Genomic DNA, 20,141 nt, shown 5'->3' with positions numbered 1-20,141 from the left:
TACTAAGTTTTATTTTTGTGTAATCCTTCTGGGGTCAGATGATCCTCACAGGCTTTTTGAGACACAGACCCTGGCTAAAGCTCTGCCTCTCCTTCCAACACATTTAACGACAATTTTTTGCTTTGTCCATGGCCAAGATTTCACCCCATCCTTTACACAGCAGAGCAGCTCCAGCCGGCGGAATGAAAGACTGATTGTTACTGACATGGCAGGGGACAGTCTGTGGATGTGAAAAACATACTCCGTTTGTGCACGATTTTTGACCTCCTCACAAAACCACAAGCTGCTGCTTGGCAACAAGCATTACATTTTTACTGACATTTTGTGCCAGCCCTTTAACCCACTCCTAAGAAGCCTCAAGCTTATCTTGCATGAAATGCTCCCCAAAGTGCTAGGATAATGTTTAGCCCATTGTACAAACTGTGTGTCTCTGCCCAGCATGCTTATCGGCTGAATCGGGGCATTTGCTTCCCGTTGTTTCCAGAAGTTTGGTCATGCTGTGTGTCTGAACCACCAGACTGACTCTTACATAGCCTGGGGAAAACAGCAACAACTGAACTGAAAAAAACCAAAATTGAAAAAAAAAAGTCAAGAACTGTAGGCTGGCCTGTTGAGCACAATTCCCTGTATTTTAGGTGATGCTAGCACAACCGATGAAAACTTCAGTGTCAAAAGGCAGCAAGTCTAGATGTTTCTGCAGGGTTGTTTTCTCTGCTCATGGAAACACTCCTCTTTTCATTGAGATGGCAGGTCCCATGCTCCAGCCATGCATGCACATAAAGAAAACCTTCAGAAAGTCGAGCACTTCCATCCCTCTGCCCCTCCATCTGCCCTGATAACCAAAGCACGAAGACAACTCATGCCTTGACAAGATTATGAACTTAACCAGCTCATGATTCAAACCTTTAAAACAACATATATCATTTCCTGGAAAAGACTAAACACTCCCAAAGGTGCACAGAGCTACAGGCAAGTGCAAAAGACTTGGGCTAATTTTCATGTGTTTTTGGCAAGAGTACTGACACAGTCCTCCTCAGATGGGAGCAAGAATAAGTGTGTTTGCTGTAGATCTGACTGAGAAAAGTGAAGCACAAATGTTTTTATCTATTGTCTGAATACAAAGCAGCATGTGGTAATACACTAATAAGGTCTGATGATAATCATCTTACAATTTATATAGTTGTTTATTTTGAGGCAGCCAAGAGAGGGATCCATACCCTACGCTGGCAAATGCCGTCAGGGCTCTGGTTTAGTCACTGGAAGGAGGCTGATTTATACAGCCATTTATACAACCATCTTCATACACACTGGCAAGACTGGTGGCCTGAGAGCACAAGCCACTATTGCTGAGACAGTCAGAAGTGTGGCTACTTCTGGGGTAGGTGGATGGGAAGAAAAAAGAAACATTGGTTCAAGGGTGTCACTGAAACTGAGCCTCCTCAGCAAAAAGTATTTTCTTTTAGGAGGCAGAAAAAACTCTATAAAACCCCATTTACCTGTCTGGACATGGAGGTAGAGTGGAAGGGCTGAGCACTTGGAGCAGCCAAGTAACATAAAACCACCAAATTCATCTTAGTTTGTATGACTGGCCCACAAACTGTAGGTAGGGTATCTAATCCCCACCCTGATGACAAAACTTGCCCTGAATGCAAGTGGGTCTGAGCACAGCCTCTCAGCAGAATTGTGGCCCCATAAGACAATAATAAAAAATAAAATGGACCCCAGATAGTTGATATTCAATGTGCTGGCACCCCTTTCCCTGGTTTCTGCTCTGCTGTCCTGGAGGCTGAGCTCCCAGGGTGAGGCCTTTACAGAAGGTCAGCAAGCTCAGAACCAAGCCCTGGATTTGTAGGAGAGGGTAGTGCAATTAAAGACACCAGCTCCCTGACTGAGAAGACCAGCATGACAGTGATTTACAGTCTCCATGGCAACATGCAACACAAATTGCTTAATTCTGTTATGAAAGCTCCAAGAAAAGCTACAGCAGGGCCTGTGTGGGAACTACCAAACTCCCTCCTCCTCTGCTGCAGCTCTCCAAAGCAGACAACTTCAGGGAGCCGATGTCCACTTCAGCAACAGGCCATGATTTAGCACACACTAACGTATAGGCATGGATGCTGATGATTCCATCAACCCATGGCCAAGGCAATTTTCCTATCATCAGCTTGTTTTGGTCCATGGCTCCTCACCCATGGCCTTACAGAGCTCTGCATACCTGAGGAGGCCAATCTCACCTGAGGAAGACTATCAGCCACCGAGGCTGCCAACTCCTCCTACGGTTGCAATTAAGAACTCTTCCTCTGCCCACAGCTCACTCGATTACACCCTTTTACCCAGCCACTTTGTAAGCATTAACAGCTCCACGCAGTGCCTGCAGGGCTGAAACTCTGCAAAATCTGAACACTTCCCTCTCTGTTCCTCTTGCAGACTGCTGGCTGCAGCCACACAACCACCACGACACACCCAGAGACGCTAGCCAGGTACCAAAATAGTTCAGCCTGATGTGTTGTAGGCAATCCCTTGGGCTGGGAACTACTAAGAATCCTTGAAAGACAGGACATGCCCTTTTAGGAGGCTGCTACTTCCCTTGAGTCATGCTGATCAGGACTGAATGAACTTCAGGAATTTCTCCCTCAAGTAGGCATGACCATGTCCTAAACTATCAAGAGCCAAAGGACTCATAGGTGTATGAAAAAAACCTGCCAATTATTATTAAATAAAGTTGAGTAACTCCTAGCCAGGTTTTCTCCAGTCTGTCAGATTTCCTTCCCAGTCAATGCCTCTGAAAGGACACACTGAACAAAAGCTGGACTGTGTTCCAGTCTTCAGTGGGAAGTCAGCATGGAACAGACCTGTCATGTGGGAAGCCAGAGTCTGATGCCCTTTGTAGCTCTGGCATTAGGTTTTTCAAAACACAAATGAAATTTCAAGTCTCTGAGGTTTTCTAAGAAGGCAGATTCTAACAGGTGCTCCCAACTCCCACCAGCCTCCGGATCTGATGGAGCCCAGCACCTGGTAAGACCTGGACAGGAAATTACAGGCATTTCCTTTTGGAGTAGTGATCAAAGCAATATCAGATTGCTACTAAAAGGGAGAGAAAAAAAAAAAAAAAGAAAGCCTTGAACCAACTGTTGTTTAAAAATAAAATCCTCTACCAAGCAATGAAGACCTGCAATTGGCTGGGCTTTGAATGTGGGGGGAGGTAACTGTGGGTCCTGGAAGTGGCCTCATCAATTCTCCTCCTGTGCAAAAAGATGCTGTACCCCAAGTGTTATGTTCCCTGAACTGCTCACTGGCTTCCTGTGCCAGCCAGACCTTTTTTCCCTTTCAACCCAAAATTGCATCACCTCCCCCACCACACAGATGCTGCTCAGATTTACTGTAAGAGAAAGAAAAGGCACCGGGGGAGTAATGAAGCACTTGAGATTCACACAAAAGGCAGCTAAAGGCAGGAGCTGCCTGATGAATACTTGGTAGTTATTTCAGGAAACACAGAATTATAGCCTGAACAAATAATAATAATAAAAAGCCACGTCACTGGAAGTGGCTTAGGTAGTAGGCAGCCCCCCACCTTCCCCCTCTGTGAATCCCTAAGTGATGTCAGGAGGAGTCCTTGCTGTAGAACTGAGCAGCTTTCCCTGGCCACCCTGGGTTCAGGGACTCACTTGCTTTTACTGGGAAGCACGTGCTTGTCGGTGTCCCAATCTGTATGGAAAGTGCAGCACAGCATGAGTCAATCACACTGACAAATGTCATCCAAAACCAACTCTGCTTCCCTCTCCCAACTCCTCCTCCACCTCCCACAACAACTCCATTAATCTTCAGCCTGTTTCCCTTGGTGACGTAGTGCCCTTTTCAAAATATGTAAGAAGAGTTCTGTCACTGACAAACCAACAGGCAGGTGCAGATGCCAGATTTCTTTTTCTTTTTTTTCATTATTATTAAAAGCAATACTTCAGTCAGATTTGGGTCATTTGTAGTTACAGCTCTGCCACTATCAGTTCTGTAGAAGAATCCAGTTATGTGACCAGAAAGCAGCTACACAAGATCCATTCCTTTATCTCTAAGACCTCAAATAAAACTCTATTGTTGCCAGTTTAGGGGTGTCCACTGGAGGCTGACCCAAGCCTTTTGCCAAGGTATGAAATGAGAGCATCCTACTCAGTAATTGGGGCCTGGCTCAGCTACTCTTACCTCCATTACTTCTTGTGTGCTTAAATCCACCATCCCTTTCCTTACTCAATTATTTCCAAAACTCTCAGGAGACATCAGGGGATGACAGATTCCTGTATTACTATTGCAAATTCTTTGCTAGTGAGGCCAGGAAGGCCTCTCCTATGTTATCATGGAACCAATGAAGCTGACCTAAACATACTGTAGCAAAAAAGCAGATTGCCAAGATGTTCCCCTGCCCTGCCCAGGCAGAGATAACACAGCAAGAACAAATTTAGTGGAGGAAGCGGCTTCGAATTCCAATAGCTGCCCTTCCTGCTCGCACAATCCCTGGAAATGGGCAGCTTCCCTCCTAAACATCCCAGCCTGCTGACACACCAATAGAAAAGACCCCAAATTCACTGCCCTGGGTGGTTTTGCTGCTCTTAATACTGCCCAGTGAGGTTTCTGAAGCAATAGCCCAGTGCTTTAGCAATGTCCTATTTCCAGCCCAGATGTTCTGCTGCCTGCACGTGGCCCTCACACTGGCAATGCAACCAGATGTGCATGGCACAGCCCTCCTGGCCTCAACCAGCATCACCTTGGGCAGGTGGAAGTGGTCCAGGCAACAAATTCCTGTGCTGCATCATGGAGCTGTGAGGGGATCCTAAGCAGCACCAAGGACTGCCCAGCATGGACCTCCTCACTGCTCTACTCTGCCTTCCCCACATCAGTCCCAAAGCCCCTGCCAAAACAAGGGGTGCATCTGCCTCTCTGCCCAGCTGCTTGAAGGGCCACTGCCCTGCAGCCTCACGGGCACCATGCTGTCCACACATGGCTGCTCCAAGGCACAGACTTCATGGCACCTATGGATGCTTTGGAGATGATTAATGGATGGAAAGGCTACAGGGCCACCTCATTCCAGTCACCCTTCTGCAAATCAATCAATGCATTTGGCTCCACATTTGTCTTCCAGTCAGGCTCAATTCAGTATTTAATGCTTTTACATCTCCGGTGTTGCTACCGGATGTCTTTCAGGATGTAAATGGCTTTTTAAAGACTCCCTTCCCTCCTGGCAAACACACTTTGCATCTCTTAGACAGCTGCAGAGATGAAGGCTGTGAAGTTCCCTGGTAATAGCATTTCCACTAGGGGATGGGTGAATCCTACCAAGTCCAAGGGACAGATGAAGAAAGGTGAGGAGAGTAGGGATCTTCAGGCTATTTAAAAAATCTGTCCTCTGCCTACAAGTCTGTTCCAAAACTTGACTCATGTCTATGTCCTTCCTAGGCAAAAAGACTATTGTACATAACATATGGAAAAAAGACACATTGCCTGTTCACTTTGCATCACAAGGTTCCCAGAAATTATCTGTGAGCTGTGGGGCAGCACTGATATTTCTTCAATAGTTCTACACCCCAAGGCACAGGGCAGGCTTGAAAGGCTCTCTATAAATTTTCCTTGGATCAAGGACAGTCCCCCTGGTTCCCCACAACACATCTAATACTCACAAGCACAGAATAACAGAGAGTATGCTGGTCTGTAGTGCTGGAGATTTAGTAGAGCTTCACCAGCATGGACTTCAGAAGAGGAAGGAACAGCTGCCTCCCAAATTTACCCAAATAGGCACATGGCCTATTTTACTTAGAATCTAATGACGCTAAATCCCAGAACTGTGTGGAAGGCTATTCCAGGCATTTCCCAGGTCCATGTCATTACTCTGTCACTTGGAAGACTCCAAGATCTCATCACTGGCCAGGACCCATAACAGTAATTTTTTCCAGGCTTGTTACAGTGTCTGCCAAGAGCATAAGCCTCTTATTTACGAACAGCCTGCTGGGGAGGTGACTCCATACTTGGCAAATCCAACTGCTTGTCTCAAGAGGAGGGTGGGCAGAACTCAGGGCTGGGTACAGGGATGATGAGTGGATGCATGGGCCCCTCCTCTGCCTCACACATAGTGATGCAGGGTTTTGCAAAGCCACAGCATTCCAGTGAACCTGCCTGAGGACAGGGTGCATGTACACTGCCAGCACCCCAGCCACATGCTAGCCTTGCTGCCTCTTCCTTTGGCAAACCCCTTGGCTGTCCCTGTTCAGCTCTTTCCCTGCTATTCTCCTTCCGCTCTGTGCCAGCCTGGACAAGCCATCCTGGTGGCAACCACACACCTTGACACTCAAACCAGTGGGCAACTGGCCAAACCACCCCTGAGGAACAGGGTTTACCCTTGCATGACTCAAGCCCACTCTCCTATCAAGTGCCTTCACCCTGCCAGCACTGGAGAGAAGCATCCCATGAGAATACCCCTCAGAAGAGAGGTACCAGGGCCCCAGCTGGTGCTGCTCAGTACCTGCACTTTGTTGTTGAATGCCTAAGTTACATCCCAGGTGTCGTGACTGGATGAATCCATAGAGCAGCAGCTGAAAATCAACACATCTTTGAAAGCACCCTGTAAGTCAGCTGACCCAATTTTACACCCCCTGTGGCCACCCCTCACCCTCCAGTTTCAGCAGAGATCTGCATCAGGATACCCTAATTCTGGTTCCTTCTACACTCAGCCTAAATTCTCTGCCTTGACTCTTAAGTCATTCAACTTGCAGCCATGTGGGAGGGTATATATGTACATTCATTAACACTTCCATTATGCCCCGTGGTTTGGCAGGTGGTGCTGCATTATGGATTTAAACAGTGCCAGCAAGTGAATCTACAGCACTTCACTGGATTAGCATGTGATGGGAAATCATACCTCAAAAGTGTTCTGCATTCTCGTGAAGCAGCTCTGATGAACAAGGCAACAGCAGGGCTCCAGCCACCACTACACTGTGCAATCACATCAGAAATTCACCCACAACTTCAGGGAAAGATAAACCCCCTCAAAACTCAATTACCATTGCATGGAGAAAAAAAAAAAAAGAAAAAGAAGAAGAAAGCAATAGCAGATTCTCTTGCCAGTTAAAGGAAAAAGAGAGGCACACCCGCTTCTGCCACAAAGCATCTTTCACACACACCAAACAATAACATCTGCTTTTGCACTATAAGCTGTTTTCACATGGGAGAAATACACCACACCTGGTTATACTCATTTCAGCAGTCAGCTTTCAAGGTACTCAGTGCTCCACGCCCAACATGATGCCTTCTTCTGTCTTATTATCAGGCTGACACTGACAGATGTGCAGAAATTGCACAGTCAGATTCCCTGAGGGGATGCTGTCCCAGAGGAATGAGAAGATGTGCTGGGCTGCAGAGCAATACAGGCAGTGAACACATCTCTGAGTCTTGGCAACAGGGCCAGTAAGGACCTTGTATGGGACAAGAGGATAAACATCACTTAAACACTGGTATCACCACACTGCTTGTCACTTTCTGGGGCTGGAGCACACTCACCTTTCCTTCACTGTGAGTGGTACTAGAGTGTCACTGGACACTGCAGCTGTTGCTGAGTGGTTCAGAGCTCCTAGCAGTGTACAGAACTTTGCTTTGCCTGAGCAGTGGGAAGGGTCACTTCACAGGTAAGGCCACGCATGAACCAAATACAGCAAAGTAACCGGACAAAGTTTCTGTGTCTAGACTATTGAGGTAAATCAAGAGCTACCTTCAAACACGAATCCCTGGTCCTTCATTAGCTCTTCCAAATAATTGCTTTGGTTCAATTACTCTGCTCTCCTTCTCCTGTTCCAAACTCAGAAGGATCTGAGCAAGGAAACATGTTCAATCTTCCAAAGACCTCAGCTGAGAAATTCCAAAGGAATATTTCGGTTCTGCCCTAAGACCCATTTTTAATTTCCATCCACCACACAGGTCTGAAGTACAGCTACCAAGTCAAGACACCAAGGTCTCTTAAAACCAGTGGGATGCAGCATTATGTTGCTCTAGCCTTAGGGTAGATCTCATATGCCATTCCTATGCATGTACAGTGCCATTATTTTTAAACACCAAGCAAAGAGATTATGGATTAGCCTTAGTCTTGGCAATCCATGTACATCTCTGATTTGCATCGTATTTTACATACCAGACTCACAGAAACAGCAAAAAATTTGGATTTGACCCTTCCTTCTTTGTACTGCAAGGTTCACTGCAAGGGACACAGACCCTAACACAGAGTTATCCTCTTATACTTCAGCATCTTCAATGACAATTCAGACTACAAATTTTAAATAAAACACAGCTATAGATATTGGTTTTTATATCAACCTAGTGAGTGATAATATAACATAGGGTGATTTAACCTGATGGAATCTCGACACATGCCTGCATATAAAAATATCTCTATTAAAATCACAGATAGAGACAGCATGGATGGCAGTCACTTGAAAAAAATAAAATAAATAAAGCCCCAAAGCATTAAGGCCTTGTAAGGGACAAGATTACTTTCATCCTGCCACAGCATGTTTCAATTTAACCACTGCATCTCTCAGCACTTTTGGTTCATATTCTTTTACCACACAGAGACACAAGTTTGGTATACGCCCAGCCTTAGGAAGGGGAAATGGTATTTTGGGTCACCAGTTCCACCCACCCATTCACTCAACAAGGCTTTTGAAGTGCACCAGTCCCAAACAGGAGCCAGAATACATTAGCCTGGGGTCAGGAGGGCTTGGAGAGCCTGAGGCTGGGAGACATTTCAGGAGTTTTTTGAGTCCAAGTGGCTTTGTCAGCAAGTCCCTCATGTCCTGCTGCCCACAAGGACACCCTGCCCAGGGCTGCTGGCATGTCTGCCCCAACCATGGACCCTAGCAGGCATTTCTTCAGCCCTTTTGTCATTGCCTTGAAGGTGGCAGTCCTCCAATCAGTGCCTAAGTTCAGCAGCTCTTCACTGCTCTGGCTGAGACAGCTCATCTTTGTCCCTTCTCACCTCTCAGCTATGCCAGTTCATCTTCACCAGTCTTCCCAAGCCCACATGAACTGCAGCTCCTGTTACTTTGCTCTATTCTCTTTTACCCCAAATCAGAGAGAGAGCTGCTCCCAGAGTTTTGTGCAGTAGAAAGATTTATTCTTATGCTGCACAAAACCAAACAGATGCTTCGACACAGGATATGCCCGAAAACACAATTTTTCTGCTTTGCTTCGACAGCCTAGCATTTATTTCCATATTCTTGTGAGGCTGGTATGTAAACAACAGAGAGTAACTTGCTGTGCTCAGGAGACCTTAAAATAAGAGCCCTATTTCTCTGTCCTCCTGGATCCAGTAAGTCATCCTCCTGAGGTTCAAGGAGTTTCTGGAACTCATAATTCAAAAATCCATGGAATAAAAACAGGGTTGCTGGAGATCTTTACCAACAGAAAAGTAGGTTGAAACTGTTCTGTTATTTAATAATTCAAATCCCAGTTGCCTAATTAAACAGGCTTGCTCCATTGCAAAAAGAATAAGGAATTATATATTCTCTTAGCTAACTTGGCCGATTAACATGAAAGCCTTTTCATGCTCCACAGGCGTTTGGTCCAAGGAAAACTTTTGAAAACAGACTTCATACTCCACAAGTATGAAGTCATGTAACAAAACCCTTGCTGCTCACAGGACTAGGGTGATGCAGCATCTTGTCAGCATCCTTGTGCTTTCTGGAGCTATTTTGCAGGATGCACAGAAGAAGCAATGCCCAGCAGAGCATCTTAACACAGCATTCAGTATCTCTTTGGACCTGCCCAAAGCTCAAGAAAAGCAAATGGTCCACACAGTTCCTCATGCCTGACATAGTCCCTGTTTGCAGATTAGATCTGAAAGCAGACACAGCATGTGGAGGAAACAGAAGTCTCTCTCAAAGCACTCTGCCCTTGAGCTACAGAATATTTTCTTAGGGAAGTGCTGCAAGTACTTATTCAAGTCCACCTCATCCTACAGCTGATCACAACCTCTGGATGCTTGAATTCCAAGCTATAATCCTTCCCCAGCTACCACCAAGGTCTCTTCAGGTGAAGTGCACAGAGTGGGCTCAGGCAATACCTGCCTTCTTGTCCAAGAGCAGCTGTGCCAGATGCAGGCAGGTACCTTAACAGCGAGACCATGCACTATTCTGAGAGCTACAACAGCAGTGTTTGACCTTGCACTGCTGCACAAAAACAATTCACAACAGCTGAGGGTTTTTCCAGAGCACTGGCGCATGTCTCCTCCTGTTCCAAGGTTAGTTAGGGATTCTTGTCCCTACGAAACACCAGCAGCCACCAAACCAGCCTCAGTCTGCAACTGCAGTCAGCAGCAAGCACTACTGAGCCAAAGGGATTCCTTGAGTGATCTACCCCTCCCAGTTCATCACCCTGCAGCTCTGTGGATGCCCTTATCACTCTTTCTGAGATTGAGTGCTTGGGTATTGAATAACATCTTCCAAAGAGTCCTGCTTTACAGACATATATGTTCCCTACCCAGCAAGTGTTGCATTTAGACTGGGGACACCAATACTTCCATAGCAAGTATTACACAAGACATCAGCTACGTATTTTCTGAAGATCACAATCTCTACTAAACTACCAGCTGTCTATGCAGACCACTCAAAAGCTATCTGGGTATGCTAAGTACAGATGACAGACCTGATAATAGTGTCTGAATGTGACCGAAGAGATTAAATTCCATCTGCATCCTGTTACTTTTGTCATTTGGTACCCCTTCAGAGTGACTGTTTCAACAGCCAACTAGTAAAGAGCTTGTATCACAAGATCACATGTTTACAGGAAAAAAATCCTTTAAATGCTTTCTTGGAGTCACCAGGTACCTGAAGGCATGCTACAGTGGTGTTTTAGTAGTTCTTTAAGTGGGAAGGCCAGTTCAAGAAAAAAGTGGCAGTGATTCCCACTACCCCTACTGATCCCACTACTGATGTCCATTAACATCCTTTTAATCTGAAATGGGTGGATCTTTGTTCCAGCTATTACCTATCATCTGTTGCTCACCATGAGGCTTAGTGCTTCCAGCAAAAGAGCAAAGAGCAGATCCCTATTCAAAAGCCTTTCAACCCCTCTTATATTTGCAAGATGTACAAGTATTTGTTTCCATAAACCAGAGCATGACTTGCCCTGGAAAACAGAACAGGCTGCAATAGTGTACCACTCAAAACTATATCCAAGGAAGATTAAACACATTCATTTTCATACTGATATGACCAATTCTTTAAAAAAAAAACCAAACAAAAAAATCACAAGAAAACAAAATAAAAGTCCAATAAAGCTGAAGATTTCAATTTAATAATTATTTTTTGCTCACTTAAAAACCTCCTCCTTCCAATAAGTGGATTACACAGAGGATCTGCAGAGCCTCTTGCTGTTGCCAAATCTGCATTTTTTGGACACATGGTGCTGTCAGGGTTTGTTCACAGAGTCCCCCTCCATATCCCATTGTTGGCTCACCCACCAATGAAATCCTGATCCCAGTCCTCCCCATAGCTGTGACAGGAGCTGAGGCATGCTGGCAAGCAGACTCTTGGAAAGCTGAATTCACTGGCACTCTCAATCAAGTCGCAATTTCATTAAAGAACTTTTAAATAAAACAAACTCCAACATTTGCACTTCATAATTAAGTGGAATCCAACTGAATTAGTGTCAAGACATGGCGTAAGTGAAAGCATCTGAACCCTGGCATCCCTGTGACCCTAGCCAGCTCTGAAAGGAAAGCTCCAGCAGCTTGTACCACAGCAGACCGTGACACCACATCTCCTTGAGAGTGCAGGAGAAGCTGAGACCTGCCAGGCTCTGCCCGCTCCCATTCAGCGCACAGGTACCCATTCCTACGGTGCTGCAGGCATGACTGGGAGGCACAGCAACATTCCTGCCCTGGCAGCAAGCCAGGAGTGACTTCCCAGTGGCAGAGTAATAACCACTGGGAGCAAGTCAAGCTCCTGCCTGAGCCCAGGGAAGCCGGCAGCACGGAGAGCCGCCGGGTTTCCCAAGAGGAATATTTCACTGTAACCCACACACAGTACATGACATGGGCCCCGAGCAAGGCACTGCATGACTTACAGCTGACTTCAGCAGGCTTTAGTTTGATCCATAAATCCTCTAGACACTTCACAAGAATGTTGCTCAACTCCCACTGCCTTCAGCCTCACAAGAGGTAGACATAAATACTTAGCATTAGCATAGCTCCCCATGACTCATTTTTTCTCCTTTTTAAATATAGCATCCTATAAATGTGGATACATTCTGAGCAATAAAACTCACATTGTTACTGTTCATCATGCAACCATAACAAAAAATTCCTCCTGCCAGCTTTGGACAACTTCCTTCACCAAACTCCAAGCACTGGTGACCCTCACATGGCTGAGATGGAGCAGTGGAAGCTCTCCTCCATCAGGGAACCCAGGCAGCACAGGGACTCAGCACTGTGGCAGCAGATGTGGAGCTGGGCAGGAGGCTCCATCATCAACCCAGCCACTCATATCAACTTTATTCAGAGGAGCACAGCTGGCTCTGGGCACAGGAAGATATGCCAGAGAGGAACATAGTTTCAGTAGCTGAGAAGCAGCCTGTGCCAACCTTGGGGAAGCCACTCACTGAAGAAGTGGTGGTGGAGGCATCTCTAGCTGGGGGATGCTCCCCACTCTTCACCTTCCCCAGACACACATCACCTCCCTCCCTCCATCACCAGGCTTGAGCTTTCTTCCTTAGAAAAGCCAAACACACATTGTCTAGCCAAGCAAATGCCACAAGCTGCTTCAGAAGCACAGAGGAAGAATCAGATGGGAAAAGCATGGACCAGAGCTTGCTGATTTTCATGGGAATTAAGACTGCTGGAGCACCCTTCTGTCTGTCCTGCTGCAGACTTTCTTGTGTGATCAATCCCTGATGCTGTGCTTAGGTTTACTGAATACTTCAGTTCCCTAGCTGTACAAATGAGATAAATAGCAGGTCCCTATCTCACAGGTATGCTGCAAAATAAATAGATTTTGCATTACAAGTGTTACAGGAATGCTTTAAAACTTGCACAAGTATCAAGACTAATCCATCACTGCTCATAAAGAACCCTAGGACTGATAGCAAATGAAAATCTTACCTACACAAACATTAGAGTATGCAAGACTGTTTTCTTAGTTTATCTCCTTCTGCTGATAACCATGTTTGCCCCAGTGACTTGAACTGCTCTAGTCACAAGCTGTTTAAGTGCACCAAATCCTGTCTAGAGAAATACATGCTTTGCTCTGTCTACAACAACAGCTGAGACATCAGTCATCCTCTCAGCTGTCCTAAAGACATAGCTGAAAATGCATGCCCATATCCATCCTGCTGTCAGGTGACTGAAAAGTACACTTTTACCTCTTAGACCTCTCTAGTAAGATTACCCATGAGAATTTATTTACCACAGTATTTTTCTAATTGTTTCTCCAACACTCTTATTTAATATCTGAAATAAGTGGAGTGGCAGAGCTGCCGCTCTCATCCTAGAAACTAGCATTTTAAAGACAAGATAAACAGAACCCTTCGCTTAAAACTTCCAGGAGTGTGTGTAGCTTAAAAAGCTAATTGCTTTTTAAAATAATGACTAAGACTCTCAGGAATCTAACTCCCAAAGTCACACAGGTAGTTTTGAATATGTTACCCTTTCAAAGTAATTATGCCATCAAAGTTCCAGTTAAGAGCTGATGAGCGTTACTAATATATGCTGATGAGAGAGCCTGAATGTGAAAGACTTTCTTGGTTTATTTACACTTCAGTAAATCAGAAAGCACACCAAAACTTATTTTCACATACAAGAGTAACAGACCTGCCCACAGGGATATTTAAGGAGGTTAACCCACAGCCCAGGGAGCAGGTTTACTGTAAACTGCCTGCAAGCTGATGCTGTCGTTCTTGTTTTCACTGGAGATGATAGAAACTTGGAGCAGCTGTTTGGACTTCAGCGGACTAGCACCAGTCACTACATAAAAGAGTGGTCTGGCCCATTACCTGAATCACTACAAGTCACCATTCAGATGCAAAATAGTCCCCAGGCACCTCAGTGACATTTATCTCTAGACCAAGAACTAGGCAGATGCAGTCAAGAGCTGGGATGAAGAAAGAATAAACCATTTTTACCACCTTGTATAAAGTTATATATTTGGTACAACATTCTTTGCAGAAGCATACCTTCTCAAAGAGAAGGCAAGGCAGGCATTGTGTTATTTGGGAGGTGAAAGAGTGCCAGCAGCTTTTTAAGCTGCACTATAGTAGAACAAAGTACAAGAAAGTAGTTGAAGATTTTACTCTTGAGCCTACCAATGTCAAACAAATTCCAAGGTTAACAAAATGTAGCCAAAAATTAATATGTAAATTGTACAAGCACTGAACATTTCTGCTGGTCAGTTCTGGCCAGAAAAGAAGTAGCAGGAAGGGGAATCCCATCAAGACTGTCTCAGATACTTAGATGCCTTCTGAAGTATCTCAGCTATATTTATAGTCCCAACACACCCCACAAAGAAATAACTTCTACTACCCCATTTTAGAAAGAAAAGTGGACTTAATGAAAGGCAGGTTCATTGGTACCTGTAAGAGTTGCTGACCTTAGCCTACCTACCTTTGGCCAGGTTGTGACAGAGAAAGTACCTGGGGGCAGTTTCCCATCCCTTCACCTAGCTCCAGGAATTGGGTGGGTATCTCAGATGGAACCTATCTGCCTGTGCAACAGAAAGCACCACTCACTGGAAAAGCAGTGTCTGAAGCAGTAAAACTGCAGGAGAGTCAGTAATGAGTACTATAAGTAAAGCAAATTACTCAAAAATATTGTTAACCTCCCCCAACCCTGTCCCTACCCCTTCCCTCAATCGTTATTTCAGGAGACATATTTTTGTACAATTATTTCATTATCTAATGGCAAACTGGCTGCCTATTCTATCTCTATGCAAGATTTCCATATATATTACTCTTCCACTGACATTTTCTCACACATACACATGCACAGATCAGCAATTGCTCCACTACATTCTCAAACAGAGAATAAAAGAGCCATAAATCTTGAAAAAAACAGAGTATGCCAAAAAATTCAGCATCTGAAGTTACAGCTGCTCATTTATCCTCTGTTCAGAAAGAGCCAGTCTTGGCTTATTGCAGATATTTTTGAAGTAGACAGTGTTGCTCTAGATTTACTTTGGATGCAGACACTCAGGATGTGACCCACTGGAGCACTGGAACTTTGTTTCCCCGCAGAGAAAAACACAGCCAGTGACATTCAAGTAGAACAGGAAGGCTGTTCTTCCCTCCCCAGTATCTTCCCTCAAGCACCCCTGTAAGCAAGAACAGGAGAAAGAAGCAACAAGTCCACCAAGGAGTGGGCTAATGTTCCTCCCATCTGCCAGTCCCACGCTCATTCTGTTTTCACTTGGACCAAATCCTCCCAAGCCTTCTGCTTTATACCTCGTTAAATTTGGGTGCTTCATACCACAAAAATAGTGTCATCCATCTTTGCAAGGTTACTTTCAAGGCACATTTCCATATCTTTTAACACCATTGTCTTCCTCAGCCCCACATTGGAAGCCGGAAAATTAATTCCTTATTTTTCACATTAAATCTGTCCCCTGAATCCCAATCTACTTATTTATGACAGTAAAAGCTTATACAAACACCTCCACCATGCAAAAACAGTCCCCTCTTCATTCCTGTGGATTCATGTTAATATTCTGCACCTCCGGAATCTGAAGTGGTCCCTGCATTGAGAGCTGCACGTTCCCATGATGAGGTGCAATCCCCCCTAACTCCCCCTGTGCAGGTAAGAGAGGTAAAGGGATGAGTGGTCATGGAGAAGTTACAATGCTGAGGCAAAAGCAGCTCCACAAAGTGTAGGGACACTGGCTGAAGGCCCTGCATGGCTCCAAAGGCTGAGCAAGTCTGAAGGAAGGAGCCACCAGAAGTGACAGCTTAGCTGAAGCAGTGACAAACAAATAAACCAGGCAAAACCAAATTATTAAGACTGGTCAAGCTGAAGTCTGGAGCCTAAAACTTTTACAGGTCATACTGATTCATCCTAATGAACTGACTCACCTGGAGCCAGTAGGGATGCCAGGCTTGGCAGCTGTGAGTAGAGGTTCTTGGCTTGAATCCAGCTACAAAAAGGACTTCACACCCAAGGAAGGAAGATAAAAATGAAAAGGCAGAATTGAATAAAGCTTAACAGTTTTCCTCAAGGAGCCTTCTAGAATTAAGAGAAGGGAGTAGAGCTCCTGCTCAAATGTTGTCAGCCCAGAAACACCACTAGGAGTACATGGAGTAGCTAATGGGCCAGAGAGGACTCGGGTACAGGACACTGCAGTTAAAGAGGAGCCTAAGAAACCCCAGCACAATGACAACAACAATGAATCATCACATCCATTTTTCCTATACCCACCTGCCTTACATTGCCTTTGCCAATTACAATAGCAGCTCATGTGCAGGACTCGTCGTCCTCCTCCTTCCAGTCCCCAAATGCCATTTCTCCACCAGAGCTAAAAAAATATGCGGGGAGAAGGAAGAAAGTCTTCTCTAACCACCTTCTGATACAATGTTATTCCTCCCTAATGTTAGCCTCAGTCCCAGGTTAAGAAAAGAACATCCAATGCAACACATACCAAAAAGTTCCCCCACAAAGAACGCAAGTTTAGTTTCTGCAATTCTTATCATTCTCTGCAAAAAAAATAGAGCTTGTGAAAACACCCACCGAAAACTTCAATAAATAGAACTGTCTCTCAGATAATTTCTGAAAAGATGTGCTGGGCCAGCTCTGACCCAGCTGCTCTCGTTCAGGAGTGATGCTGATGAGGAGTTTGGCCCTCTGCAATCTGGGTATACATTCTATCATATCAGATATTTCCTGGAATGGAGGAGCAAAATCAAAGAAAGACAAATTGATGCAGAACTACAACATGAAGCTATTCAAACCTATTTTCTACATACACTATTATTTTTAAGGAGATGCTGTCAGCTTGGTATTTTGAGACTCAAATATCTGGAAAGAAATCTTACCTCTCAGGCAGTCTGAAGCTCCACTATAGAGAGTTTTTCTTTAAAGCTGTTACTTCGTGCAATTTCCTTGCCACACCCCTTGTTCTTTCTCTTATCTTTCTCCTAGCCTTTCTTAAATTAACAGACCCCGGTTTTGCAAATCCATTTTAACACATTCAGAGCAAGAGACAAGTACCTTTCATAAAGAAAAATAACAGTTTTAGGCATTTGAAATGCATGTCTCTTATGCAAAAAGAGCCAGAGCTAACCAGATAATTTCAGAGTGAAAACTCAGAAAGCACATCTCTAGCTGATACAACTATGAAGTTGATTCACTTTTCTTAACATCAACTCTTGTATGAACAACAGTTTCCAGGTAAGATGTACATAAACATTTGCAGTCAATAGCATCCCTTTAAGCCCGCCAATAAAATCCAAACTCAGACGATTTAAGCTACCTGAGGACTTGGTGTCTTAGATTTTCATATTTCTGTGGCATTACTGGAGATCAGTGCCAGCTGACAGTGCTGAAGGGTTGCAGTTCCCTGCGTTGGGAAAAAGCCTCATGCCGGGGTCAAGGCTCCCCTGCGCGCTTAGCTCTTCCAAGAAAAGCCCTGTCTCCACTCGGACCTGCTGGTGCGAAGTCCCAATTTGTTGCACGACAAGGAGAGTCACTGGAGCAGAGAGTGCAGGATGCTTGAGAGTGATCCACTCGAGGTCTAACACTTAACTTGTTCCTCAGCTTGCAGCCAGCGTGGCTTTATTTTAGTTTCTCTCTGTCTAGGAAGCAGGGCTTTATACATTGTTTCTAGGGCTCTTGAGCCATTGATTAAAGTAAATAAGCAAACAAAAAACCTACAAGTTTTCTTTCTAATCCCCAGCAATCCCAATCACAAGGTCTGAAAAATCCTTGTCCTATCTGTGGATCAGTTTGTTCTCTTAAAGCAGAAAGTATAAAAGCAAAGTAAAAGTAAAGTAAAACCAGAAAAAAAAAAACAAAAAACAAAAAACAAAACAAAGAACCAAAACCAACCAAACCCAAACCCGTACCTCCTCCTCCTCCTTTCTCTGTAATTGAAGATAGCATCTCTATCCTTCTAAAAGTTATGGAAGCTTATACGAAGTACTCAGTGATCCAAGAGCAATTTTCATGTAAGATAAGAATCCTCGCTATACCCAGATCACATCCAAACACACCCGGGGTAGGAAAGTAAAACAATACCGTGACTCTGAATCTGCGGTGGGGGGAACAACCCCTGAGACAAGCAAAACCCAACAAACCCTCAACTTACAAAGATCTTCCATTACGCCGCGTAACTCAGAGCGATCCCCCTCCCCAGCGCTCACCCCGGAGCGGACACGGACCGCACGGCGTTCCGACCATTGCACCACACATTCCCCCTCCCCGGCTCTCGGCGGGGCACGGACCCCGAGCCCCCCGCAGCCCGCCCGCCGCACGGAGCCCCCGTCCGTACCGTCCGTCCCTCGCCCGGCGTCCGGCGCTGCCGCCAGCGGCGGCTCCGCGGCCACAGCGCTTTCCTCCCGACACCGAGCTGCGGCCAGGGAAAGCGGCGGTGCCCGGGGCGCGCTGCTCCCGACGGCGGGGCTCATGCCAGCGTGGGGCGCCGCATTTCAGCAGGAATCGCTGTGGGGAGAGGAAAGAAGCGGAGGGGGAAGCCCCGCCGCGGTTACCGCCGGGTGTCACGGCGGTCCCGCCCCTCCCGCGGGCTTGTCACGCGTGGAGCGCCAAAAGTGCGCGGCGCTGTCCCGCGGAGGACGGGCAGAACGCACCCGGGTTATTGTTTGTTTGGCCGTGTCCCCCCGCCCCGCGCACAGAACAGAGCGGCGCCGCTCCGAGCCCGCTCCCCGCCCGCTCACCCGGGCTGCGGGGCCGCGCCCTCAGCGCCCGCCCTGAGGCGCCCGCGGCCCGGCAGCGCTCTGGCCCCGGCGGCCGCGGCAGCGCAGCCCTCGCCCGCCATCCCTTATATCGCCGCGGCGGCTGCTATAAATAGCCCGGCCCCGCCGCCGGGGCCGGGCCGGGCGCCGCCGAGGGGGATTCGCGGCGGTGCGGGGACCCGCCGTCACCTGCGGCTCGGCGGCTCGGCGGCGGTGGCCACCCGGGCCGCGCGTGGGGGCCGCTGTCCGGCGGGCGCGGCGGCGGCGCGGCTCCCGGGGGCCCGGGCCCGCCGACCCCTGGCGCGGCAATGGGCCCGTCCGCCGCCGCCGCGCGTTAAGGTGGAGCGGAGCGGGGCGGCAGCGGCGGCGGCACCTTAAGCCGCTCGGGCCGCTCTCCCCGCCCGGCGCCCCGGGCCCCACGGGGCTGTGGCTGAAGGGGAGCGGAGCGGACCGACCCTCCGGTCGCCGCGTTTGTGCAGCCGCCAGCAAACGAGGAGGAGAAGGACAGTAAAGAGCCGGTTCTGTCTGACGGACGGGGTAGCAGCCGGAGGGCACGGACTGTCACAAGCGCCGTTCACGCCGCATGAACACGGCACACACCGAACCTCTAAGAACCAGCTACTGTGCGCACACAAGCCCCCTTCTCCCCCTCTCCCATATATATATATATCTGTATATATATTCATACTTAATCCGAGGAAGCCCCATCAACTTTAATCCCAATAAGGGAATTCGTGTTTAATACGCCAGAGCTCATTCTATATAGCACTCGGGGAACACATGGGCAGTGGTTACTTTTCTTAACTCTCATGTGTGCCCCTGGCTGGCACTGGGAGGCAGAACCAAAGCAGCGCTTCCCATGCCACCTGCGGGCTCCTTTGCCACCTCGCACCCTGCACCTGACACCAGCAAAAGCTCTGCTCCCGCACATACTGACACATGCTGCCCTCACAGAGGATGCTAGCAATGGCTGTGTGAGAATAATCCATGGCAGGAAGGATGTGTCCTACCGCGGGAACACCTTGGGCACAACCCTGGGTGGTGCTCAGGTACAGACTGAGTGCCCACATCATCTCAGAGGGTACATTTAGGCAACTGCTGATTTACCGTGCTGGGTCAGGGTTTACCTCCCTGGTGGTGTGCCAAGCAGAGGTACAGGAACTCAAAATGGTTCTTAAACCCAAGTGAACAGTCTCTGTGCTGAATTAACATTCTGTACACTCCAG

At 46.8% G+C, this 20,141-nt stretch overlaps 1 protein-coding gene across 8 annotated transcripts in view; it reads right to left on the bottom strand.

Moving 5' to 3' along the window:
- MRAS (muscle RAS oncogene homolog) overlaps nt 1-19,167 on the bottom strand; it is a 38,687-nt gene extending 19,520 nt beyond the window's left edge. The window contains exons 1-7 of one of the 8 annotated variants that reach the window (XM_030952302.1): nt 19,105-19,167; nt 18,495-18,664; nt 17,478-17,693; nt 17,041-17,215; nt 16,736-16,888; nt 16,427-16,523; nt 16,084-16,157 (exon numbers count right to left, since the gene is read on the bottom strand). In XM_030952302.1, coding sequence (XP_030808162.1) covers nt 16,084-16,157; nt 16,427-16,523; nt 16,736-16,876 — 312 coding nt within the window. In that variant the 5' untranslated portion in view covers nt 16,877-16,888; nt 17,041-17,215; nt 17,478-17,693; nt 18,495-18,664; nt 19,105-19,167. Of the gene's footprint in view, nt 1-16,083; nt 16,158-16,426; nt 16,889-17,040; nt 17,216-17,477; nt 17,694-18,494; nt 18,874-18,897; nt 18,993-19,104 lie in introns of those variants that run through there. The other 7 variants (XM_030952298.1, XM_030952303.1, XM_030952300.1 and 4 more) reach the window with 7 other exon arrangements.
- Nucleotides 19,168-20,141: the final 974 nt, after the last annotated feature.

This window comes from Camarhynchus parvulus, chromosome 7 (assembly GCF_901933205.1).
Source record: "Camarhynchus parvulus chromosome 7, STF_HiC, whole genome shotgun sequence".
In the NCBI taxonomy this organism is placed as follows: Eukaryota; Metazoa; Chordata; class Aves; order Passeriformes; family Thraupidae; genus Camarhynchus; species Camarhynchus parvulus.
This window is presented reverse-complemented; position numbering and strand designations above follow the sequence as displayed.